The sequence below is a fragment of the Dendrobates tinctorius genome, unplaced genomic scaffold, assembly GCF_039654945.1.
Source record: "Dendrobates tinctorius isolate UK_male_01 unplaced genomic scaffold, ASM3965494v1 ptg000049l, whole genome shotgun sequence".
In the NCBI taxonomy this organism is placed as follows: domain Eukaryota; kingdom Metazoa; phylum Chordata; class Amphibia; order Anura; family Dendrobatidae; genus Dendrobates; species Dendrobates tinctorius.
Window position 1 is genome coordinate 25,799,739 of NW_027361717.1, and position 27,467 is coordinate 25,827,205.

The 27,467-nt window shown below is 42.8% G+C and overlaps 1 protein-coding gene across 1 annotated transcript in view; it reads right to left on the reverse strand.

Moving 5' to 3' along the window:
* LOC141091158 (saxiphilin-like) overlaps positions 1 to 27,467 on the reverse strand; it is a 244,216-nt gene that overhangs the window by 97,339 nt on the left and 119,410 nt on the right. The window contains exons 8-9 of the mRNA XM_073576562.1: positions 11,544 to 11,679; positions 7,693 to 7,748 (exon numbers count right to left, since the gene is read on the reverse strand). Of these exons, the coding sequence (XP_073432663.1) occupies positions 7,693 to 7,748; positions 11,544 to 11,679 (192 nt within the window). The remainder of the gene's footprint in view (positions 1 to 7,692; positions 7,749 to 11,543; positions 11,680 to 27,467) is intronic.

Consider the following 27,467-nt stretch of genomic DNA (forward strand, 5'->3'; position numbering starts at 1 on the left):
TAGTATTGTAGTGTACTGTATCACCGATCGAGAGATCGAAGGTTCAAGTTCCCTAAAGCAGCTAATTAAAAAGAAAAGGCATTGTATATGCGGTCATGTCCGAAAATGTTGGCACCCTTGAAATTGTTTCAGAAAACGAAGTATTTCTCCCGGAACAATATTGCAATTACACATGTTTTGTTATTCCTTTGTTATTTCCTTTCTGTGTAATTCAACAACACAAAAAAACAGAGAAAAAAATGCAAATTGGAAATAATTTCACACAAAACCCCAATAATGGACCCTACAATCAAATGTGGTGGAGGTTCAAAGATGTTTTGGGGTTGTTTTTTTTGCCCTGGCATCGGGTGTCTTGGCTGTGTGCAAGGCATCATGAAATCTGAAGACTACCAAAGGATTTTGGGTGGCAATGTACTACCCAGCGTCAGAAAGTTGGGTTTGCGTCCTAGGTCACGGGTCTTGCAGCAGGACAATGACCACAAACATACTTCAAGAAGCCCCCAGAAATGGATGGAAACAAAGAGCTGTAGAGTTTTGAAGTGACCAGCAATGAGTCCAGATCTAAATCCCATTGAAGTCCTGTGTAGAGATCTTAAAATTACTGCTGGGAGAAGGCGCCTCCAAGTATGAGAGGCATAAAGCACTTTGCAAAAGAAAAGTGAGCCAAAATTCCATTTGAGAGATATAAGAAGCTTGTTGATGGTTATAAGAAGTGATTGATTCCAGCTATGTATTCCAAAGGGTGTGCAACCTAATGTTAAGATAAGGGTGCCAACAACTTTGTCGGGAGCATTTTCAGGATTTTGTGTGAAATTATGTTCAATTTGCTTTTTTTTCTCAGTTTTTTTGGGTTGTTCTAATACACAGAAAGAAAATAAACGTGTATAACAAAACATGTGTAAATGTCATAATTTTTCAGAACAATTTCAAGGGTGCCAACACTTACAGCCACGAATATATATATATATTTATGTGTGTGTGTGTATATATATATATATATATATATATATATACACCTAAATAAATCAAGAAAAAAATATCTCTATGCAAGTTATGATATAACAGATTAAATCACTCCTACTTCCCAAACATAAAAATGAAAACATATCATTTGCATTATGCATGCGTAATTGACTAAAGAAGGATACAAATATTATCCTGTATGAAACAGGAAAAAAAAACACAAGAATTTTCTTTTCTTGTGTAACAATAACTCCCTACTTATACAGTGCCTTGCGAAAGTATTCGGCCCCCTGGAACTTTTCAGCCTTTTCCCACATATCATGCTTCAAACATAAAGATACCAAATGTAAATTTTTGGTGAAGAATCAACAACAAGTGGGACACAATTGTGAAGTTGAACGAAATGTATTGGTTATTGTCAATTTTTGTGGAAATTCAAAAACTGAAAAGTGGGGCATGCAATATTATTCGGCCCCTTTAACTTAATACTTTGTCCCGCCACCTTTTGCTGTGATTACAGCTGCAAGTCGTATGGGGTATGTCTCTATCAGTTTTGTACATCGAGAGACTGAAATTCTTGTTAGAATCTGCTCAGTTTGTGACTATCTGCCATTTTCTTGTAGTGTTCTGGCTGCTGGTCTTTTTCCCCTGGTGCTGGGTTTGCCTTTGGTCAGGTGATTGTATCACCCTTTATTAATCTGCACCTGTCTCCCATTCCTTGCTGGACAACAGTGTTAATCCGCTTGAAGTCTGGCTTGGAGCTTTGCTTTGCTTTCTGTGTGTTTAATTAGTGCATTTCTGGGACCTCTGGTTCTGCTAGTCTTTGTTTCTGTTTTCAGTTTGTTTCTGCAGCCTTCTTTGTGTTTTCTGTTCGGAGGTGACCCGTTTTTGTACCCAGTCCATATAACATTCATGGACCCCCTTCCCCCTATCTGTAGGTCTTCGTTTGAGATTAGCCTAGGATCATCGGTGGGTCTATTCACAAGGAATGGGTCGCCCACTCCATCGTAGGGCATCAGACTAGTCAGTGCAGGGTCAGTTTTCTCCCACCTACCATAGTCCTGTGCTGCAGAACCGTAACAATTCTTGCCCATTCTTCCTTGGCAAACAGCTCGAGCTCAGTGGAGTTTGATGGAGATCGTTTGTTAACAGCAGTTTTCATCCCGGAGTTCTGCAATATGAACAACGTTCAAGATCTCGCTCAACGCCTGTAACGGTTATCGCAGGAAGTTTCCAGCTTACAACAGCTTACAACAGCACGTGAGCCCAGCCCAGAGGTCTGCCCTGAAGAGCCTAAGGTGAGCTTGCCTGAATGTTTTTCTGGTACACGGCAGGAATTTTTTTAGTTCAAAAATGCATGTTTGCTTTATTTTCGGCTTAGACCCAGGTCTTCAGGGGCTGAATTACAGCGTGTGGGGATTATTATGTCCTTATTGTGAAGGGAGCCGCAAGTTTGGGCATTTTCATTGTGTCCAGATGACCCTTGTTTGGGGTCAGTAGAAAGGTTTTTTTCTGCTATGGGTTTAATATATGACGATCCGGATCGGGTCGCTACAGCCGAGGCTAAACTCAGACAACTGAAACAGGGTTCTGGTGACGCTGAGAGATATTGTACCCAGTTTAGACAATGGTTTGCAGAAGTCAGCTGAAATGATCCAGCACTCAGAAGTCAGTTTTTAGCAGGTCTGAATGGCAAGGTTAAAGACTTACTCATTGCATACCCTGCACCTGCTACACTTGAGGGTGCAATGCAGTTAGCCATCACGGTGGATAGAAGATTGATAGACAGGCAGAATGAGGATTCAATTCTGCTGGGTCCTGTCTCTCAAGAGACCCCTGTGGACTACGGGGAACCGATGCAACTTGGCGCAATGTCCTCTCGTTCCCAGGAAAGGGAGAGAAGGTTCTCTGCGGGAATATGCCTTTATTGTGGTAAGACTGGCCATTTTATCAAGCAATGTGAAGGTCGCATAAATCAGGAAAAGAAAAAAAAAAGGGCTCAGACTAACCCTCCCATTTGTATTGCATTTTTACGGTCCGCTGGAGTTTCTTTTTCTGGTAGTTCTATCTGTCATGGTCATACTATGGATTTTCAGGTGATGGTGAACTGTGGGTCTGCACTGAATTTGATCGATCAACAATTTCTTGACAAGCATAAGATTGAGTCCGTACCTTTGCCATGCCTTTTTCCTGTAGTGGCGATTGATAACACTCCGCTAGAGCATGGGTGCGTCTCCCGAAAAGTCACCGGGTTTCCACTCACTGTGAATACGAAACACCAGGAATCTTTAGATTTGTTTGTACTTGATAAATTGCCTTTTCCAGTCGTCCTTGGGTTACCCTGATTAAAAGTGCACAATCCTGTACTGGACTGGTCATCAAATACTATAAGATCTTGGGGCCAGGGGTGTTATGGGAAATGTTGTGATGTACACATCGCTGCTGTGGTGAAAAATGAGCTACCTGAACACATTCAGGAATTCTGGAAAGTCTTTTCTGAAGCTGAGTCACAAGCTATACCACCGCACAGAGATTATGATTGCGCTATTGAGTTCGTCCCATGTGCTACTCTCCCTAAGAGTCGTTTATTTAATCTGATGATCCCCGAGAGGGAGGCCTTAAAGGAATACCAATACCTGCAGACTAGTCTTGCTGCAGGTCATATAAGACCCTCCAAGTCCCCAGTTGCTGTGGGATTCTTTTTTGTCAAAAAGAAAGATGGGGGTCTTAGTCCATGTTTGGATTTCAGGGAGATTAACAAGATCACTGTGCGCAATCCTTACCCCTTGCCGCTAATTCTGGATTTGTTTAACCAATTGGTTGCAGCCAAGTGGTTCTCTAAGATTGATCTCCGTGGGGCATATAATTTGCTGTGGATCAAAGAAGGCGATACCCCAGAAGGTAATTATGAGTGCCTAGTAATGCCTTTCGGCCTTACAAATGCTCCGGCGTTCTTTCAAAATTTCATCAACAACATTCTGAGGCCGTTGATCGGTAGGAGTGTTATCGTTTATTTTGATGATATTTTGATCTACTCGCCCGATCTGGAGTCGCATTGGCAGAGAGTCCGCGAGGTTCTGCAGATTCTGAGAGAAAACTTACTCTTTTCTAAACTGGAGAAATGTGAGTTTGCGGTACAGAAAATTAGCTTTTTGAGGTACATTGTTTCCAGTGATGGGTTTGAGATGGACCCGGGGAAGGTTCAGGCGGTATTGGAGTGGCCAAGACCTGAATGCTTGAAGTCAATTCAGAGATTCTTGGGATTTGCTAATTATTACAGAAAATTCATGAAGAATTTTTCTGTTATCGCCAAACCCCTTACTGATCTGACTAAGAAGGGTGCCAATACTGTCCAATGGTCCCCTGAGGCTGTCAAGGCATTTGAGCATCTCAAGAAGTTTAGCTCTGCTCCTGTGTTGATCCAGACAGATGAGACTAAGCCCTTTCTGGTAGAGGTGGATGCCTCATCAGTAGGAGTGGGGGCTGTTCTGTCACAGGAGGGAGAGGATGGGGTACATCCCTGTGCGTTCTTCTCTAAGAAATTTTCACGGCGGAGCTCAACTACGATGTTGGGAACAGAGAATTGCTGGCTATTAAGCTTGCGTTTGAGCATTGACGACATTTTTTGGAGGTCGCTAGACATCCTATACAAGTCTTCACTGATCAAAACAATCTGATCTATCTGGATGCTGCTAAACGTTTGAATGCCCGTCAAGCTAGGTAGGCATTGTTTTTCACCTGGTTCCATTTCTCTGTGACTTATATACCTGGGACAAAGAATGTTAAAGCTGATGCTTTGTCTCAAAGTTTCTCCCCAGCGGATAATACTGAAAAAGAGGAATCTATTCTGCAGAAAGGGGTGGTGGCAGCTATAGGTTCTGAGTTGGAAAATAGCATTCTTAAAGCCCAGGATGCAGCACCAACCAACACTCCGTATGGGAAATTATTTGTGCCTAAAGCCCTGAGAAGAGCTTTGTTTGCAGAATGTCATGAGTCTGGTTTGGCGGGTCATCCAGGGATTGCCGAGACTAGAATGTTGATCGGTCTGAATTTCTGGTGGCCGAGGTGGCTAAGAGAAATCGTCAAGTGAGTGCATCAGTGTACCGTGTGTGCTAGGTCTAAGGCTTCTCATGCCCCAGCGGCAGGGTTGCTGTGCCCATTAGAGGTTCCTAGTTCCCCATGGACGCATCTTGCAATGGATTTTATCACCGACCTGCCGGTGTCTGAGGGTTTTTCTGTCATCTGGGTCGTGGTACACCGGTTTAGTAAGATGTGTCATTTGGTCCCGTTCAATAAATTACCCTGCACTAAGACACTTGCCAGGGCATTTGTGAAAGAGATTGTCAGACTCCATGGTGTACCCACGGACATTGTTTCCGATAGCGGACCACAGTTTGTGGCTCGATTTTGGTGTGCCTTTTGTGACAGACTTAAGGTTTATTTGTCATTTTCATCGGGCTATCATCCGGAGTCCAATGGACAGACCAAAAGGAAGAACCAGGACGTTGAGCAGTCTTTGAGATGTTTTGTAGCAGACAATCAGGAGATGTGGTCGGAATATCTACCATTAGCTGAGTTTGCTCTCAATAATCATATGTCTTCTTCGGCTGGGTGTTCTCCTTTTTTTTTGCTGTACTGGGAAGCATCCATCTTTCGGTCCTTTTTCTAGGATTGGGGCAGTGGTGCCTGAGGAGGAGAGTTTTTCTGGAAATTTGGAAAGGGTTTGGACCAGTGTGCGCCATAATCTGAATCAGGCTAATAGGAGGTCTAAAAAATATTTTGACAAGAAAAGGGAGGCGAGGTTTGTTGTTGGGGACACGGTTTGGTTGTCCTCTAAGAATCTGCATTTAAAGATCCCTTCTAAAAAAATTGGGGCATAAGTCTGTAGAACCCTTCAAAGTGGTTCAGATTGTCAACTCGGCAGCGGTCAGATTGGACATTCTTTCGTCCTGGAAAATTTAATTCAGTTTTTCATGTATCTTTGCTGAAGAAAGTTGACACGCCTGATAAAGTAGCTACGCTGTCTGCTCCTCCAATTGATGAGGACTATGAGTTTGAGATTTCACGCATTCTTGATTCCAGGTGACACAGAGGAGGCTTACAGTATCTCGTGTCCTGGAAAGGTTTCGGTCCCGAGGACAATTCCAGGGTGAAAGCTGTGGGCGTCTCAGCCTCAAGATTAATTGAAGCTTTTCACAGGAGATTTTCGAATAAGTCTCGGCCTAGAGGATCCGGTGGATCCTCGTTAAAGGGGAGGTATTGTTAGAATCTGCTCAGTTTGTGACTATCCGCCATTTTCTTGTAGTGTTCTGGCTGCTGGTCTTTTTCCCCTGGTGCTGGGTTTGCCTTTGGTCAGGTGACTGTATCACCCTTTATTAATCTGCACCTGTCTCCCATTCCTTGCTGGACAACAGCACGGTGGCTCAGTGGTTAGCGCTGCAGCCTTGTAACGCTGGGGTCCTGGGTTCAAATCCCACCAAGGACAACATCTGCAAGGAGTTTGTATTTGAAATTTCGTTCAACTTCAAAATTGTGTCCCACTTGTTGTTGATTCTTCACCAAAAATTTACATTTGGTATCTTTATATTTGAAATATGATATGTGAGAAAAGGTTGAAAAGTTCCAGGGGGCTGAATACTTTTGCAAGGCACTGTATATGGTAAAAATCAATTAAAACAATGTATCTAAATTGGTATCAATATCATCAACTCACCGTGAAAAAAAGCAGTCTTTCAGCTCCATTGACATGAAAACAATCTCAGAAAATAATGACACAAACCAATTTTTTTCCAATACTTAAATTAGTAGGTATTACTGTGTTCCTACTATCTGGGAGAATGATGTTGCCAGGTAATTTTTACAATACAATTTTTACAATACAAATTAACGCCGTAAAAACAAAATCCCAAATTTAAATAATTTCATCCCATTTTCAGTATGTTGTATGGTAAAATGAAGGGTGTCAATCAAGGGTAAAACTTATCCTGCAACATAAACAAGTCCGTATGCAGCTATGTCAATAGAAAAATTAAAAAGTTAAAAATCTTGGAAGAAAGGGAGGAAAGAAACAAAAGCGTGAAAACAAAAATCCTGTACCTCTTAGGCTAGTTTCACACTAACGTTCGGAGGTGCAGCACAGGGCCGCCACTAAGCTCCACCCCGGCCGCGCCTCCTCCGGTCAGCTCATCCTCTGATCGCATGACGCTGCATGCGATCAGCGTACCCTATATTTAGTGTTGGGTACGCTGGTCGTGCGATGGGATGATTTTACCGGCGCTTGCGCCCCTTTGGCGCTGCGCCGCGCGCACAAAAATGCAACACAGTGCGTGGGGGCGGAGCTTAGCGGCGGCCCTGCGCTGCGCCTCTGAACGCTAGTGTGAAACTAGCCTCAAGGGGTTAAAAGAATTTGCAACCATTACTGGCATGACTGGCTCAGTAAATAAATGTGTTTCCTACGACTTCACTACAATAAAGAATTATTTCTTAGATCTCTGCACTTTTCCAAACCTCAATTTTTCCTTGCAGAAATGTATAAATAAATTGACAATGGGGCATTACCAGGTGTGGCGGTGTCATTGCACCTTTCACTGACCGGCACACAAACCACCGCAGGTCTACACCTGTATGCTGTACAATCACAGACTCTCCCTGAAGACAGGCTTTATTGGAAATTCGTTCATTGGCAAATTCAAAGAGTTAATGGTTTAGATCTCTGAATAACCACATTACCTGATAATACTGTGTCTTCCACAAAAGCCACATCTCCTTTATCATCTTTCAAACATCTGATCAAAAAAGAAAGAGCATGCAGCCACAAGTCATTATTTTATACAACCGTGCAACAAAAGAAAGAAAAAGTTCCATAAAAAATGCATGGGATAGCGCCAGCCAGGGCCATATTCACTTAGAGGCCCAGTTGGCTGGTGCTTATTAGTGATGAGCGAATGTGCATGGATAAGGTGTCATCCGAACATGCTCATGTGCTAACCGAGTGTCTTCGGTGTGCTCGAATATTATCATATAATCATAGAATGCTAGAGTTGGAAGGGACCTCCAGGATCATCGTGTCCAACCCCCTGCTCAAGGCAGGATTCACTAAACCATCTCAGACAGATGTCTGTCCAGCCTCTGTTTGAAGACTTCCATTGAAGGAGAACTCACTTCCTCTTGTGTCAGCCTGTTCCACTCATTGATCACCCTCACTATTAAAAAAGTGTCTTCTAATATCTAATTTGTATCTTCTCCCTTTCTAATAAACAGGCAATCCCTGCATGTATTGTGGCTGTTGAACAGCCGCGGGAACACAAACCTATTTTTCGAGCATGCCGAATACACTAGGTGCTAACGAGCACACGAGCATGCTCGGATAACACCTTATCCAAGCACAGTCTCTCATCACTTGTTAGAGGGGCATCTCCTATATACATTGACCAGTGAAATGTGTGTAATTCTTTGTTAAGGGATGACTGTGCTGTAGAAATGAGAGGAGGGCACATAGATGAGGCAAATAAAATCTGCAAAAGGTGCAAACTATTTTGAGAAGCCAACACAATGTTTTAACTTTATTGTTTAAGATCAATTTATGACTTAAAGAGAACCTGTATTGTCCTCAAACGTTATTGACTTGCAGATATGGTTAATCCGCAGATTAATAGGGTTACAATACAGTACAGCAGCTGTACTGAAACAGCAGTTACCAGCAGAAAATACATTTTGTTACTCCTGGGAGCCGCCGGCTTTCAGTCATAGAGGCGTGCTTGGAGAAGCAACAGTCACTGCTCACTGCACAGTGAGCGGCGTCTGTAAGCACACTCCAGTACTGTGATTGACAGCTTTTTTTGCAGGGCATCTGTGGAAAGTGAGCTGTCAATTAAATTGCTGGAGTGTGCTTACAGCAGCCAGTCACAATGTTGTGAGCAGAGACTGTAGTCATTCTGACACTCCTTTATCACTGAAAGCCAACGGTTCCCATGAGGAATATTTTCTCCTAACAGCAAGATTTTCAGTAAGGCACTGGACATCAACGTAACGCTATTAACCTGCAGATTCAGGGCTGCCATCAGGGTATTACTGCCCTTACTAGCGTATGAGGTCCTGTGAGCAGAGGGGGCCTGGACCGGGCCCCATCTGGTCACTGGGTCCCAGAGGAAGGAGGATCCTTCCGAGGCAGTAACTGAACGTGCGTCCTCGATTCAAAGCCGCCAGCCAATCACAGGCTGGTAGCTGACATCAGCACACACGTCACCGGCGTATAACGTCACTGTCATACGCTGGCGAGTCTGCGCTTCAAATGGATGGAGGGGACGACAACGCTGGACCTCAGCCAGGTAAGGAGAAAGTGTGTTTTATTGAAAGCGGCAAGCCACAAAATGTTTGGGCAGCAGAATGGGGCAGGATGGAGACAAATGGGGGAGGATGGAGACACATGGTGCAGGATCATGGGGAACAATGGAGACAGATGGGGCAGGATGGAGACACATGGGGAAGGATGGAGACACATGGTGCAAGATCATGGGGCAGGATGGAGACAGGTGGAGCAGCAACATGGGGCACGGTGCATGCACAAGGTGCAGGATCATAATGCAGGATGGAGGCAAGTGGAGCAGGATCAAGGGGCAGGATGGAGACTCATGGGGCAGGATGGAGATGATGGAGAGAATGGAGTAGGATCATCAGACACATGGGGCAGTATCATGAGACATATGAGGCAGGATCATGGGATAGGTGAAGCAGAATCATGGAACCGATGGGGCACGACCATGATACAGATGGATCAGGATTATGTGACATATGGGGCAGGATCATGAGACAGATGGGGACAGATTATGGAACACATGGGGCCAGATGGAGATCATATGGGACAGGATGTTACATCACCTGGGGGCAGAATGAAGACACATGAGGGCAGGATGGGAGAACATATGGCTGGAGCCACAAATGAAACAAAAGGAGGCTAGGATGGGTGATATTATTACAGTAGGGGCTAATTAAGGGATATCATTACTGCAGTGATGTATTTTATTTTTGAGGATACTGGTGTAGGTACTGGTACTGTGCAGGGTGACACAATGTTGCCTGTTTTATTCATCTGGTGTAGTGTAGAAGTTGGGAAAAAATTAAGTAATGTGCTCTTCAAGTGGTGCTCTAGATAACTGTGTTACTTTCTGCAGAGACGAGTCCTGGCTGGAAGAAGTGATGGCGATCTGTGCTGGAGGAAGATGAAAAGCGAAGATAAAGGACTTCAACTAGAGATGTCACTGGTGAGTCAGTGTATTACCTGTACACTTACACTATACACTGTATATTATATACAGAGCTCTTGTGTATCATGTCACCGATGATCCCTGTATTACCTGTACACTGACACTATATACAGAGCTCCTGTGTATAATGTCAATGGTGATCACTGTATTACATGTACACCGACACTATACACAGAGCTCCTGTTTATAATGTCAAAGGTGATCACTGTATTACCTGCACACTGACAATGTATACTATGTACAAACCTCATGTGTATAATGGCACTTATGGTGATATTAGTATGGCGATTCTTTTTAGTAATGATCAGTATTGTAGTATTCGGTCAATACATGGGTGGCAATATGTGGTCAGTTCATGGTGTGACAGTATTTGTTCCATGTATGTGGTATTATTCAGTCGCTATGTGGTGGTAATATGTTGTGTGATCATGGTGTGGTGTAATATTATTGGTCATTTTAAACATTGAAAAATAAATAAAACTATACCTAAAGAGTATTGGATATTTTAACAAATGTTTAAGTTACAGTAGAGTAGGGCACACCAAAAGAGTCTACCTTGTCGTGGTGACGGATTAAAAAACTTTTGACCAAACAAAAGCTGATGGCTATGTATGTCATCTGGTAATGGGAACGGTTAATGTGTGATTTGTGAAGACGTGGTGCAGAAGTGGAGTTTTTCCAAGAGTGGGTGGTGGGACTGTGGAAGGTTTTAGGAGTGGAGGAGGGGCTGGTGTGGAGCCTGGGTGGAGTCTCAAGGGGACCCAAAAATGTTGCCAGTATGGGGGCCTGAAATTCCTGGTGGCAACCCTGTGCAGATTAACTCTATATCTACAGATTAATACCATTTAGGGACATGACATGTTCACTCTAAGGCATACTACTAGTAAGGTAAAATCTAAGGTACGAGCCAGTCTGTGTCTACAAACTCCAGAAATGTAATTCCAACATTGTCTGCTGCTGAAAATGAACTGATGAGGCCGAACCGATGATGTCTGGTCATTTTTATCCCTTTGGGATGTAAAAACTAAATGTAGGGGTAAATGAAGTTTAGTCATACTGGTTCAATATATTACATTAGCTATATTTGTTTTTTTGTTGAACAGTAGCTATTAATTTCTTTTACTTAGCTTTTATTGCAATTTAAATACAGATACACAAAAAAATTTCTACAAAAAGAATCACATTTCGAAAGTGAGATCTACATGAAAAAGGAAAAGAGTACATTAGCATTTATACATCAGCATCAATTTTTATCTGTAGGATATCAGTTGTCTGAGGTTTTATCTAAAAAGACTAACCAGTTGCATTATAACTCACCTAAAGGCGCCTTCATCCCCATAGTACGGCTCTCCAGGACCACGTGTGCACTTATCTTCCTGACCGGCACACTGCTCACACAGGTTCGCCTCTTGGGCTCCTGGGGCACAGCTCGCTGAGAAGATCTCTGAGGCAACTATAGTGAAAACAAAGCGGAATATGTCACCAATACACAGAAGAACACTGACTATGATCAACTAGTAAAAAAATGTTTGTACAGTTGCAAATTAGTCTAATAGATCTTTCCAATCTGCACAACTATAGAAATGTATATAATTTTTTTATAAAATGTTAATAGGATAGCTGTAGTAGGTAGGTCATGGCAGGCAGTCACATACCGCCAATGGCAGCAGACCATGCTGCCTCTATGAGGCACATGAGTTGGGGGGGAGGCGCATACTATATGGAGGACAATGTGGGACCCAATATACTGTATGGAGGACTATGTGGAGCCCATTATATTGTATGTAAGACAACGTGGGACCCATTATACTGCTTGTAAGGCAACGTGGGGCCCATTATACTGTATAGAGGACAATATTGGGCCCAATAGACTCTACAGAGGACTATGTGTGGCCCATTATACCATATGGAGCACCATGTGGGGCCCATTATACCTTATGGAGGTATATTTGGGACCCATTATTACAGTATGGAGGACTATGTGGGGTCCATTAAACCGTATGCAGGACTACATGGGTCCCAACATACCATATGGAGGGTTATGTTGGCCCCATTATACTATATGGAGAGTTGTATGGGGTCCATTATTCTATAAGGAGGGCTATGTGGGCCCATTGTACTGATGAAGAAGCTACATGCTTCTAAATGCGTTGATGAATAAACCACTTACTATTAGATTGGCATTTTATTCTTCTTCCTACGGCAGCGCAGAAGTAACCCATTTGTGTTTTCCATTACTTATGGTGGTAGAAGTGGACATATCATTGATACAGCCTGTCCAGACAGAAGGCCCAATGCAACACATAGCTTCAGTCATAGACAAGACTACAAAAGGCCCATAAACCATTCTTGCATAGGGGCCCTTTTCTGTGTTTTTCCACCTCTGGGTTGTATGTAGGCACCAGTACAACTTAGTTGTATGTAGCATCTCCTAGAACATTCATTAGGAATTAGTGCAGAATGACTGGTGGTTTGCACAAGGCAATTTCTAGTAAAAATGAACTATGGAAAGTACTTATAGGAATTTGGAGTATATCACTAATATTTTTTTTTCATATTATTGTTGATTTTTAAGAGGTGCAGTAAAGGTTTAGTCCTAGCTCTACAGGATCCGATCAGATCACCAGGCTAGCCCTGCATCTAACCAGGCAAGCTGTTCTCCTTAGTCAATCAACTGAGGGAGGGAAGCTGACCAGACTGGATGCGTCTTGGAGAGAGACAGGCCAGAATCTCTCTTTGAGAAGAGTCTGCACAGTCTGTGTGCAGAGAACCGCAAGTATCAGGAGTTGCTATGGACAATAGCTGTTTTGTTTGACCGAGCTGAGGTATGAGTAACCAGGGTCCATTCTGTTTAGTTAGTGCCTGCACAAGGCAAGGGATTTATGTTTATGAGTTTGTTTTGGTCCTGTACAATCTGTGGAAAACAATTAAAACTGCAAATGTTTGGACCAAAACTGTATTGCCTGTGTGAACACTGCTTAAGGCCCAATGCCTACCAGAGCAAGTGAATCCCTATAATTCATGGAGAATGCGAGTGTAAGGAGGTGGTGGGGACCCTCACGTGCCTCTTCTCCCTTAGTCAACAAATATATCGTGGCACTGCTGCGTTGGTGCACAAAAGAAGGTTCCCACACCAGTATAGATAATGAAAAAAATTTTGGCACTCAACTTGTTGCAAGGTGAAGATTTTTATTTGCAGTCTCAAATCTAGACGTTTCGGCTTATACAGACAAGCCTTCATCAGTATGCCAGACTGCTCTTTTGAAAAGGTTTGCAGTGTATTCAGAATCTAGCCACCACTAGGGAAATGGTGTAGGTAGTATGATCCGTCTTAAAGATTTAGTATGCAAAGATCTGTTGTAATTAATGAATAGAATAACAGGTTGAAATCCCATGAAAGACTTTGTGTAAATGGTTTTGTACCAGGCCAGGATTCATTTGAAAGTAAATGGGGGTCAGATCAAGGTTGCCACGCTGTGTATAACGGCGTTGGTGGGTGTCGGCGTGATATGCCCTGGAAAACGCGGTATCCACCGCTTGTGTCCCGGGTGACATTTACTTTCAAATGAGCAGTCTGGCATACTGATGAAGGCTTGTCTGTATAAGCCGAAACATCTAGATTTGAGACTGAAAATAAAAATCTTCACTTTGCAACAAGTTGAGTGCCAAAATTTTTTTCATTATCTTCTCCCTTAGTGGCTGCTCACTGAGTTGTATGCAGCACCTCATTGTTTATTAATGTGAAATGTAATGTTTATGTACTATAATATCATGTGTCTGTCAGGTATTGTGCATAGGCTTAGGGATAGGAACTTAGATAATATAGGACCATAGGGGTATTAGAATAGAGGGGGGCACATTAGAGATACATACTAGAATAGACAGGAGTGTTAGCTAACTACAGGCAGGATAGGGGTTAAGCAAATGGGAGGGGTCAAAGAGCAGAGCAACACAGAGCAGGGAGGTATAGGACTGGGCCTTCCTGACTAGAGATAGAAGCCTGGGCACCCTTGCCCAGGGCAGGGTGCATGCAGTACTGAGTCCAGATGGATTGCTGGCCGTGGGTATAAAGCTGTGATGGCAGTAAAGGGTCCCAGGTGGAGAATAGTGCAGTCGGGCACCTGCTCAACGGGACCATCCCCAAGAAGGATTATTTTTCAAGCTGGTGTTATAAAGTATTCTAATTTACTGAGATAATGACTTTTGGGTTTTCATTGGCTGTAACCCATAATCATCAACATTAACAGAAATAAACACTTGAAATAGATCACTCTGCTTGTAATGACTTCATATAATATATGAATTTCACTTCTTGTATTGAAGATCTGAAATAAATTAACTTTTGGAGGAGATTCTAATTTAGTGAGAAGCACCTGTATCAGTGGTTGCTAAGGACAACGGCTATTTTGCTTGACTGAGCTGGGGCTAGCTCAGGCATGTATATGTAGCCAGGGCCCATTATGTTTAATTAGTCATAGATATACACTCACTGGCCACTTTATTAGGTACACCTGTCCAACTGTGTGTTAAGACTTAATTTCTAATCAGCCAATCACATGGCGGCAACTCAGTGCATTTAGGCATGTAGACATGGTCAAGACAATCTCCTGCAGTTCAAACCGAGCATCAGTATGGGGAAGAAAGGTGATTTGAGTGCCTTTGAACGTGGCAAGATTGTTGGTGCCAGAAGGGCTGGTCTGAGTATTTCAGAAACTGCTGATCTACTGGGATTTTCACGCACAACCATCTCTAGGGTTTACAGAGAATGGTCCGAAAAAGAAAAAAAATCCAGTGAGCGGCAGTTCTGTGGCCGGAAATGCCTTGTTGATGCCAGAGGTCAGAGGAGAATGGGCATACTGGTTCGAGCTGATAGAAAGGCAACAGTGACTCAAATTGCCACCCGTTACAACCAAGGTAGGCAGAAGAGCATCTCTGAACGCACAGTGCGTCGAACTTTGAGGCAGATGGGCTACAGCAGCAGAAGACCACACTGGGTACCACTCCTCTCAGCTAAGAACAGGCATCTGATGGCTACTTTCAGCAGGATAATGCGCCATGTCATAAAGCTCGAATCATCTCAGATTGGTTTCTTGAACATGACAATGAGTTCACTGTACTCAAATGGCCTCCTCAGTCACCAGATCTCAATCCAATAGAGCATCTTTGGGATGTGGTGGAACGGGAGATTCGCATCAGGGATGTGCAGCCGACAAATCTGCGCCAACTGTGTGATGCCATCATGTCAATATGGTCCAAAATCTCTGAGGAATGCTTCCAGCACCTTGTTGAATCTCTGCCACGAAGAATTGAGGCAGTTCTGAAGGCAAAAGGGGGTCCAACCCGTTACTAGCATGGTGTACCTAATAAAGTGGCCAGTGAGTGTAATAGGGTAAGTGTGACGACCAGGAAAGGCAACGTCCGAGAGTGGACCCTCTGGATCGCGGAACTGGAGCTCCCGAGGGCGAGCGCGCCAGGTGGAGCTGACCCCTATACAGGGACCGATAGGGGCAGACCCTCAGAAGACAGATACCACGACAGCTAGAACCAAGAGGGGCAGCTCAGGGGACCAGAGAGCAACTGGCGGAACAAAAGCACAAGACAAAGTGGAGATACAGGATGGGTCAGGAACACAGGGCAGAGCACGGAGCGCAGAGTAAGGAACACAGAACTGGATATGGGGCACAGGACGGAGTAAGGAGCATAGGACTGAGTGAAAGGTACAGGACTGAGTACAGGACGGAGTACGGCGTACAGGGCGGAGTACGGAGTACAGGACTGAGTACAGAGTACAGGACGGAGTACAGAGTACGGCACGGGGTACCAAGAGGAAGTTGCAGGGAAGCCCCCTACAACTCGGCCAGAATACCGCTAGGTGAGGCACACGATAATCAGGCGTCTCCACCATCTTGGAGACGCCTGATATACCATACGCTGCCGGGTGATTGGCGGCCAGGGCCTCTGGGCGGGCACTGCAGGGTTAAGAATCCTGCAGAGCAAGCGCCCGCGGCCTAAGGCTGACGAAGGAGTTCTTCCGAAACACGCGTCGGGGCGCGTTACCTTGGCAACCCGCTTCCACCACTGTCCTTTATTCAGCTCACTGGGTAATATACCATGCTTTATTAAGCTATATGCTTTTTCTACTATTGTGCGTTAGATATTCTGTTCATTGCACATGTCATAGATTGTATTCCTGTGCTGGCCCATTTTTACCAAATAGCGCTACATGGCAGTTGATCTCATTATATTGGGTCATATGCTTTTTGTATTGTAGAAGCGTTGGATATTTTGCTCATTGTATAGCGCTCTACATAGTGCTAGAAATTTGTCTATATAAGCGCTCCCATAATTGCATATTTTAGCACTCCCTATGTGAGTTTAGTACCTTTTACCCCATTATTCCAGCAGCTATTTTTTCACAATTTTGTGTTATTTCACTTCTGTGTTATTCTTTAACATATATATTTGTTTTTTACACATATCAGTGTTACACATTTTTTGCAAACTTTATTACAAATTCTGGTATAGCGATTTATATTTCACATTTTATTATTGTATTTTATCAATTCTTTATCACTTCACTAATTTTGATGCACTTATATTATTATTTTTTTGCTGCTTTATTCGGGGATTATTATACATGCTTGATTCATACAACAAAAAAACTTTTTTGTACAGTGGTGAAATTAACATAGTATGTAACTAGATTATTAATACATTGAGGTGTTCTTTCTGCCATATAATATAACATTTTTATATGTTTTTTATCCATTGTTGTTGTATATTGTGCCAGAATTTATAATAATAAATAATTATTTTTGTTATATTTTCTTTGGTTTTCATTAAGTTCCTCATATACACATATTCATTAATTTGTGGTTCGTGTACATCACGTATTAGTTTTTCTTTCTCTATTGATACCGGATGGTCTGCCATCCAACCTTAAAGGGACACATTGTCAATTTATTAAATCATATATTTTTTTGTATGTCATTGATTTATTATACATTGCTGGAGTGTTCTTTTCCTTCTTTATTTCTTCAGTAGGACAATATTCTAACTTCAAGACTCCTTGTTCCTGATGATCTCTCAAGAAATGATACTTCACATCAATATGCTTGGTTCTTGGATTGACTCTTTCCATCTGAGCAAGAACAAGACATCCTTGATTGTCCCCTTTGAATTTTGTCGGTTCCAACTGTGGTTGTCCTAAGTCTGTCAACAATTGTCTTAACCACAGAACTTCTTGACTTGCATGTGCTGCCGCAACATACTCTGCTTCTGTTGAAGACAGTGTCACAATTTGTCTGTTTCTTACTTGTCCAACTTATTGGTCCACCTGAAAGGAAAAAAATATGTCCACTGGTAGATCTTCTGTCAGTTGGATCTCCAGCCCAATCTGCATCAACGTATCCTGTTAAAATGCAATTATCACTTGTGGGTAGTTTGAGATTAACATTGCTGGTTCCTTTCAAATAACGCATTACTCTCTTCACAGCATTCCAGTAAGCTTTATTTGGTTTTGACACCATTCTACTCAGGATTCCTACTGCTGCTGCGATGTCTGGCCTTGCAACAGTCGCTAGATACAGCAGTTTTCCTATTGCTGTTCTGTACTCTTCATTATTTGGTAACATATTTTTCTCAGTATTCATCTCTTTAAGATAATTAGTTTCCATTGGAGACTTTACTGTTTTTGCATCCTTCCATCAAAATTTTTCTGTTATGTCTTGAATCATGTGATTTTGATTCAGTAGGAAGCTTCCGTCTTCTTCTCTTTCTATCTGTATTCCTAGGTACTGTTTCACATTTCCCAAGTCTTTGATTTTGAAATGTTGCTTCAGGGTTTTTAGAATGTTTTCTTTATCCCTTTCTTGTTCAAAACAAATCAAAATGTCGTCTACATATATGAGCATATAAATCCATTTATTCATCAGCCTTTTTGTGTACAAGCATGGATCAGCTTTGCTTCTTTGAAATTTTTCATTTGTAAGCACTTCCGTGATTTTGTCATTCCACGCTTTAGCTGCTTGCTTTAAACCATATATGCTTTTCTGTAGTTTGCAAACTTTGTTTGGGTTTCTTTCATCTTTGAATCCTGGAGGTTGTTCCATGCAAATGTCTTCTGTTAAATCTGTCAGTGTCCATGTATTTGAGTCATGCATGGATTTCATTTCTGTTTCTGTTGCTTCTATCCATTTATTAGCTTCTTCTTTAGGGAGTTTAGATATGTCTTCCTAAGAGGTAGGTTCATAAATTTTACTTGTGCTTGTCTTGTATGAGAGACGTTTTGGTGGTTTACCTTTGTTTTCTCTCATTGAACGTCTTGGCTCTGTGTCTGTTTGTAGTTGTAGTTCTTCATTTTCAGTATTCTGTTCTTCATCAATTTCAACTACTTTCTCATCAAATACTTCTTCAGCTATGTCACTGCTGTTTTTCTCATTTTTTGAGTCAATTGAAATCATAGTGTTTTCATTTAGATCCTCAATGAATGTCACACTGTTACTCACCGTGACTCTGTCTGTTTTGGGATCTAGGATTCTGTATCCCTTGCAATTTTCACTATATCGAACAAATATTCCCTCCATGGATCTGTTTTGAAGTTTGGAACGTTTTTCTGTTGGAATGAATATAAAAACTTTACATCCAAAAACTTTGAAATGATTGACACTTGGTTTCATAACTTGCCACAGTTCAAAATGGAGTTTTCTTCAGTTTTCTGGACAAAAGTCTGTTCTGTAGATATGTAGCTGTCATTGCTGCCTCACCCCAATATTTCTCTGGTAGTTTGGAATCTGTCAGCATACATCTCATCATTTCTGTCAGAGTTCTGTTTTTCCTTTCTGTTACTCCATTTTGTTCAGGTGTGTACGGAACAGTTTTATGGTGTTCTATACCATTTTGTCTTAAATAGTTTTCTATCTTGTGACCTGTAAATTCACCTCCATTATCACTTCTGATGACAATTGGCTTCCTTTGAAATTTGTTACTCGACCTTGTTACGTTGTCTACAAGTTTACCAAATCTTCAGTTTTGTTCTTAATTATGTGACTGTGTATCTTGAGTAGTCATCTATGAAAGTCACCATGTATCTATTTCCTCCTGATGTAGTCACTTTCATGGGTCCACATACGTCGGTATGCACCAAATCAAGTGGTCTTTTGCTTTTCATCTCACTTTCTTTTGGAATAGATATTCTTGTGGCTTTAGATTTTATACAACATTCGCATCTTACGGTAATTGAGCAATCTGAAATCTTTAGATGTTTTGTCAATTATTTTCTTTGTAGTTCCCTTATACTGTCAGGGTGTCTGTGTCCTAGACATCTATGCCACACGTGAATACAGTTCTTGTAATCATGTGTACATACCTTCATCTGTTCCTTTGGTGTGTCAAGATGATATAATTGTTCATCTGCCTTGACATTGGTTATCACCTTGTTTCCTGCTAGAATTGCACACTCATTGTCTTTGAATTTTACAGTGAGTCCATTGGCTGTTAAACGCTTCACAGATAACAATCCGCCTTCCAATTTTGGAACATACAACACATTCTGTACAAGTATCTTTGAATTTTGTCCAAACTTGTTTGAACAGTTTAGCATACCTTGTCCTATACCTTCTGCGGTTATTTTGCTCCCATCTGCAAAATAAATGGCTTCTTTCTTATCTAAATCAAGTTCAGTTAAGAAATTCTTGTCACTTGTCATATGACTCGTTGCTCCTGAATCAATAAACCAACCAAGTGATGATTTCTTGTCTGTTACTTTAAATGTGCCATTCCAATTATTCTCACATGAATCAGAAATTGTGCTTTTCACTTTCTGTGTATGCTATTCATGTTGTAATTTTTGTTGTTCTGCTTTCCATATGGTATAGTCTTTCTTTAAATGACCTTTTTTCTTACATCTGAAACATTCTCTTGTCTCTTTATTATGGGGTTTCTTAAATTCTGTAGATTTAAGAGCGTTTCCACTGTCCTTTTCAGTAGAAGAATCATTTGTTTGTTCTTTTCTTCTCTTATATTCATCTATTAGTCTGGTTTTCACAAAATCTAATGTGATGTCTTTTTCTGGTCTTGTCTCTAGGGCATTTATCAAGGCTGTATATGAATCTGGTAAACTGCACAATAATATTGCTGCTACATGACTTTCTTTAATGTCTTCACCAATAGACCTTAGCTGTGATATTACTTCCATCATTGCGAATATGTGCTTCTGCATATCGTCATTTGCACTCACTCATACTGTAAAGCTTTCTTAATAGAAATACCTTTTGATTTAAACTAGATCTTTCATATAGCTTTTTCAATGCGTCCCACATTCCTTTCGCTGTTTCTTCATTTCTTATGTGTATTAATTGAGCATCATCCACTAATAAGCTAATGGTGGCTCTAGCTTCTCTATTCTTTCTATCCCATGTCTGATTATCTTCATCAGGTCTATCTGTAATGATTACTTCCCATAAATTGTCCTTAGATAGCAACATCTCTACTCTGAATTTCCATAACTGATAATTTTCACTTTTCAGCTTAGCTACTTGAGTTTCAGCTCTGCTGCACATCATTTTTATATAATCTTACTTGTTTTATGAAGATATTGTGGTGTAGTAACCACTGTGTCCACTAGGGGGTGCTGTGTGGATGTCCCAAGAGAAAGGATGAGTGGCAGAATCCTGAAGGATGGTTATGTATCTCAAGGTGGGTGGCCTTGAGATGGAGACTTATGTATGTGTATTGATCAGCAATGATATTCCTGAGGTGTTTTTTCAAGGTGTAAGGGAGAAGTCTCCAGGATTGGCGGCCCTGGTTACCTACAAACCCACCCAGGGGGTGTGTTTAAGAACCCTATTGTAAAAGACTATGTGAGTGTGTGAAGGACCTGTGATGAGGTCATAGTCATGTGACCCGGTGGGCATGGCTATGGACCATATAATGTGGCCAGGGTAGGTCACATGAGGTGAATGCAGGGACCTGGTTGGTCCAGAGCGGAAGGTCCCGTGAGGAGAGTTGTCTCCTGGCTAACAGCCTGTGTGTGGCTGGGTGTAATGGCTGCCAGCGTCTGTGAGTCCCAGAGGAGAGAGTGGATGTCTGCAGCTTGGAGCAACAGCCATGAGAGAACCCTGACGTGGGTGAGATAATGATGAGGCTGAAGAGCCTGTGTATGCTGGACATTGCTACCAGAGTGAAGCTGTAATGGACGCTATGCTGTTATATGCCGTTTATGTTGCTTCTGTGGGTTTATGATGGAGGAATAAACCGCATGGACTATGTTATGATTTATGAAAACACGGTGCCGGATGTGTTTTGTTCGCTGCCTAGCGAGGATCCCCTAACTGAATAACAGCACTGCCTCACAATATTCTTCTTTCTTCTGTATATCCTGTATGTCGTGATTCTCTGTAATTATCTCCAGTGTGCGGCCATCCAATTCCTGGGTCATAAATTCCTTTGTGACTTTTTCTTTTCAGCCTCATTTACTGGATTTTATTTCCTTCTGTTAACAGAGCTTATCTGCTTCTCTGGTGTCTGAGGTTATCTCCTGGATGTCTGGGACTATCTCCTGTTCTGGGTGTCTGGGACTCTGTGTCCTGGGATTCTGTGTCCTGGGCCCGTAACCAGTTGCAGAGTGTATCTTTTGATAATCCACCGGTACACAGGAGAACTTCAAGCTGGACTCACACATAGCGACTCACCAGCGATCCCGACAATGATATCAACATGTCAGGATCGCTGGTAAGTCACTATGTGATTGCTGGTGAGCTGTCAAACAGACAGCTTCACCAGCCATCAGCACAGCGACTCCGAGCGCCCAGCGTCGCTGTGTACGTTAGTTACCAGCGCGCTGATGCAGGGAGCTGGTAACTAAGGTACACATCGGGTATCTAAGGGACGTGCGTCCCTTAGGCCTGTTTCACACTTGCTTTTTTTTGCAGCGCGTTTTTCCCGCAAAAAAACGCATTGAAAAACGCATACAAAAGCATACAACTGCTGCGTTTTTTTCAAGCATTTTTATGAGCATGCATGAAAAAAACGCAGCGTTTTTAAGCGTTTGTATGCGTTTTTAGTGCGTTTTTACCGCGTTTGCGTTTTTTTCCAACATTAGGTGGCCACTCACACTAACCCAAACCATGACTTTACTAACCCTAACCCTGACCCTAACCCTAACCCTTAACCAAACCATACTTAACCCTAACCCTGACCCTAACCCTAACCCTAACCCTTAACCAAACCATACTTAACCCTAACCCTAACCCTGACCCTAACCCTAACCCTAACCCTGACCCTAACCCTAACCCTGACCCTAACCCTAACCCTTAACCAAACCATACTTAACCCTAACCCTGACCCTAACCCTGACCCTAACCCTGACCCTAATCCTAACCCTAACCCTTAACCAAACCATACTTAACCCTAACCCTGACCCTAACCCTGACCCTAACCCTAACCCTAACCCTGACCCTAACCCTGACCCTAACCCTAACCCTGACCCTAACCCTAACCCTAACCCTAACTCGTAACCAAACCATACTTAACCCTAACCCTGACCCTAACCCTGAACCTAACCCTTAACCAAACCATACTTAACCCTAACCCTGACCCTAACCCTAACCCTAACCCTAACCCTGACCCTAACCCTAACCCTAACCCTAACCCTTAACCAAACCATACTTAACCCTAACCCTGACCCTAACCCTGAACCTAACCCTTAACCAAACCATACTTAACCCTAACCCTGACCCTAACCCTGACCCTAACCCTAACCCTAACCCTGACCCTAACCCTAACCCTAACCCTTAACCAAACCATACTTAACCCTAACCCTGACCCTAACCCTTAACCAAACCATACTTAACCCTAACCCTGACCCTAACCCTAACCCTGACCCTAACCCTAACCCTAAACCCCCTTAACTAACCCTAACTTTACCCAAACCCCTAAATTCCATTGTCTAAACTAATGGTAAAAAAAAAAAACGCATGTGCAAAAAAACGCATACATAAGCATGCCAATGCGCACATATGCTCACCATAGACTTATAATGGGTGTCTTGCTGTAAAAAAACGCATTGCGCGCGCATGCGTTTTTTTGAGTCAAATCGGACGCACAAAAAATGCAACAAGTTGCATTTTGTGCGCCCGAGCGCATACCGCAAAAAAACGCATGCGCGGTAAAACGCGTACAAACGCATGTGTATGCGCACATAAGCGCATCCCATGCAAAGTATAGGAAAAAAAACGCATGCGCTATTTAGCGCTAAATTACCGCGAAAAAAAACGCAAATGTGAAACCAGCCTTAGATACCCAATGTGTATGTTAGTTACCAGCTGATCGCTGGTCTCCCGCCTGTCACACGCAGCGATGCGAGCTGGCCAGCGGGAGACCAGCGACCAAAAAATTGTCCAGGGCTTTCCTACAGCGATCAGCGATACCGGCAGGGGGGGCGGTCGCTGATCGCTGTCACACACAGCGATCTCGCTGGTGAGATCGCTGTTGTGTCACAAAACTTGTGACTCAATAGCGATCTCGCTAGCGAGATCGCTGTGTGTGACGGGGCCCTCACTGAGCAAGTTATCTTGAGTAAACAGCATGTACTTCTTATGGGTAAACATGGGACAAGAATCAGAAGCACACAGCGGTGCTGCTGGTAAAATACAGTCAAAAGCTAAAGTAAAACTAACAACAACAAGAGAGCTTCCCTCCCACAATACAGCAAACATATAACTTCACACTATCACCATCTGCTGTCAGGCTAGTGTAAAGTCCTCCCTTCACATAAAGAATAAGTCCTGATCTGTTGCTTATGCCAACACTACTCACAATTAGAGGATTATTTATACAGTCCCGCCGCTTGAGCTAATTACAGCATGAATTAATTAATAAAAGCCAAACCAATTAAATTTCACTGTTTAATCCTTTCGGAATTAATGTGTCTAGTGCAAATATCCACCGACTTTTGGCGCGTGACATTAATGTGATTGCCTTTGCGCATCTGTGGCTGTATATATTCAACACCAGTAACAATCATATTACATATACACCCTTCAAGGTAATTGGCAAAATGTTTTGATAGAGGGTGGCCCAGAAATTTTTTCTTTATGTTCCTTACATGTTCAGTAATCCTGACCTTCAATGATCGTTTAATGCGCCCTACGTACACCTTATTGCACGGATATCTGATGGTATAGACAACACTCTCTGTGGTACAGATGATATAATTTTGTATTTCAAATTTTTTGCTGTTGTTTCCCCCCATAACCCATAGATTTTAAATTCGGCAGATTTAATAAAAAGTCATTTTTATTAATATCATCTCCGCGCGGGCCTGGTACTATGGAAACGCTTTATCGATGATGTTGTTTTTATTTGGTCTGGTGGTCAGGATACTCTAAATCTGTTTTTAGCTGATATTAATAAAAATGACTATTTTTTAAATTTTACCTCTACCATCAGCACAAGCAACATCAATTTTTTAGATCTTAACATTTTTATTGAAGACTAGATTATGGCCCGATGCTATCGCATCGGGAGGATGCGATAGCATCACACCTCTTGCCATGTTAACCCTCAACACACACACTCATCTCACCTTTCACCATCTCCACTCACTCTTTCACTCCACATACGACCCCTTCTCTCACTTCGTCTCTCATACTCACGCCGTCATCGCCGCTGCTCCACGATCCTCGACATCTTCCGCCGGTGCCATCCTGGATCCAGACGTTGTCCACGCCGGCGACATGTTCTTGCGGCGAGGCCATCTTGAGTATCGTGAAATCCCGCGATACTCAAGATGGCGTCGCCGGAAGAACATGTCGCCGGCGTGGACGACGTCGGGATCCAAAATGGCGTCGGCGAAATCTCGCGAGTTTTCGCCGACTCCATTTTGGATCCCGACGTCGTCCTCGCCGGCGACATGTTCTTGCGGCGACGCCATCTTGAGTATCGCGGGATTTCGCCGATCCAAAATAGCGTCGCCGCAGGAACATGTCGCCGGCGTGGATGCCGTCGGGATCCAAAATGGCGTCGGCGAAATCTCGCGAGATTTCGCCGACGCCATTTTGGATCCCGACGTCCTTCACGCCGGCAACATGTTCTTGCGGCGACGCCATCTTGAGTATCGCGGGATTTCGCCGATCCAAAATGGCGTCGCCACAAGAAGATGATGTCGGGGATCGTGGATCAGCGGCGATGACGGCGTGAGTATGAGAGACGGAGTGAGAGAAAGGGTTGCATGTGGAGTGAAAGAGTGAGTGGACGTGAGTGGAGATGGTGAAAGGTGAGAGGAGTGTGTGTGATGAGGAGTGGTGTGTTGAGGGTTAACATGGAAAGAGGTGTGCGGTGACGTCACCGGTTACAACTGGACGGAAGTTGTTACAACCGGAAGCTGCTTAGGGCATTTATTATTATAGATAACCACATTTAGACTCGTGTTTTTCATAAGTCCACAGATTCGAATAGTTTCATTCCAATCGATAGTTGCCATCTGCCGAATTGGCTATTAAACGTACCTAGGAGCCAATACACACGAATTCGAAGGAATTGTTCAAAAATACAGGACTATGGATCTGAAGCCTCTATGCTCACCCATCAGTTTTTGGAGAAGGGTTACAATAGCTCACTTTTGGAGGAAGCTAAAATTGCGGTAAGAAACAAACCTATAACCGCTCTACGAAGGGAGGGAAATACGATTAATAACAATAAAAGTAAAAATAATAATACTATTTCTGATGACTATATTCCCATTATCACGGAATATAATTCTAATCACCATATTCTGACCAAGATAGTTAAAAAACATTGGGATATACTTAAAGAGGACAAGATCATAGGATCATCAATCCCACAAGGTCCAAGATCTGTTTATAGAAAGGCCCGCACTATTGGAAATATCATTGCCCCTACTGTACAAAAAAATTGTTTAAAGTGTGGTGTAGTAAACCATTGTGTCCACTAGGAGGCGCTGTGTGGATGTCCCCAGAGAAAGGATCAGTGGAAGAATCCAGAAGGACGGTTATGTATCTTAAGGTGGGTGGCCTTGAGATGGAGACTTATGTATGTGTGTGGATCAGCAATGACATTGCTGAGGTGTTGCTTCAATTTGTCAGGGAGAAGTCTCAAGGTAACTAGAGAGATAGGCTGCCCTGGTTACCTACAAACCCACCCAGGGGGTGTGTTTAACGCTTGTCGTAAGAGACTGCGAGTGTGTGAAGGACCTGTGATGAGGTCATAGTCATGTGACCCGGTGGGCGTGGCTATGGACCATATAATGTGCCCAGGGTAAGTCACAGGGGGTGAATGCTGGGACCTGGTCGGTCCAGTGTGGAAGGTCCCGTCTGAGTGAGATGGTGCTGCCTTCTGACAGCAAGTGAATGCTGTGTTAATGGCTGCACGTGCCTGGGAGTTCCCTGGAGGGAATGGACGTCTGCAGTATGCTAAAGGAACCATGAGTGACCCTGACGTGGGTGAGATAACTGAGGCTAGAAAGCCTGTGTATGTTTAACCTGTGTGACCACAGGGATTACAGAGCTGAACTCTGTCATGGACGCTATGCTGTTATGTGAACTTTATGTTGCTTCTATGGGTTTATGCTGCTGAATAAACCGCATGGACTGTTATGAGTTTATGAAAACACGGTGCCGGATGTGTTTTGTTCGCTGCCCAGCGAGGATCCCCTAACTGAATGACAGTGCTGCCTCACAAAAGGAACCAACATTATCCTTTGCAAACAATCCAAAAGGTTTTTTTCCCTGTAGAAAATGCAGGGTGTGTCAACAAACAAGCAGCCCCAAACAACAATGGGTTATAGGGGGTAACAACAGTAAAAAATTTGAAATACAAAATTATATCACCTGTACCACGGAGAGTGTTGTCTATACCATCAGATGTCCGTGCAATAAGGTGTATGTAGGGCGCATTAAACGATCATTGAAGGTCAGGATTACTGAACATATAAGGAACATAAAGAAAAAATTTCTGGGCCACCCTCTATCAAAACATTTTGCCAATTATCATGAAGGGTGTATATGTAATATGATTGTTACTGGTGTTGAATATATACAGCCACAGATGCGCAAAGGCAATAACATTAAATTAATGTCACGTGCCGAAAGTCGGTGGATATTTGCACTAGACACATTAATTCCGAAAGGATTAAACAGTGAAATTGAATTGTTTGGCTTTTATTAATTAATTCATGCTGTAATTAACTCAAGCGGCGGGACTGTATAAATAATCCTCTGATTG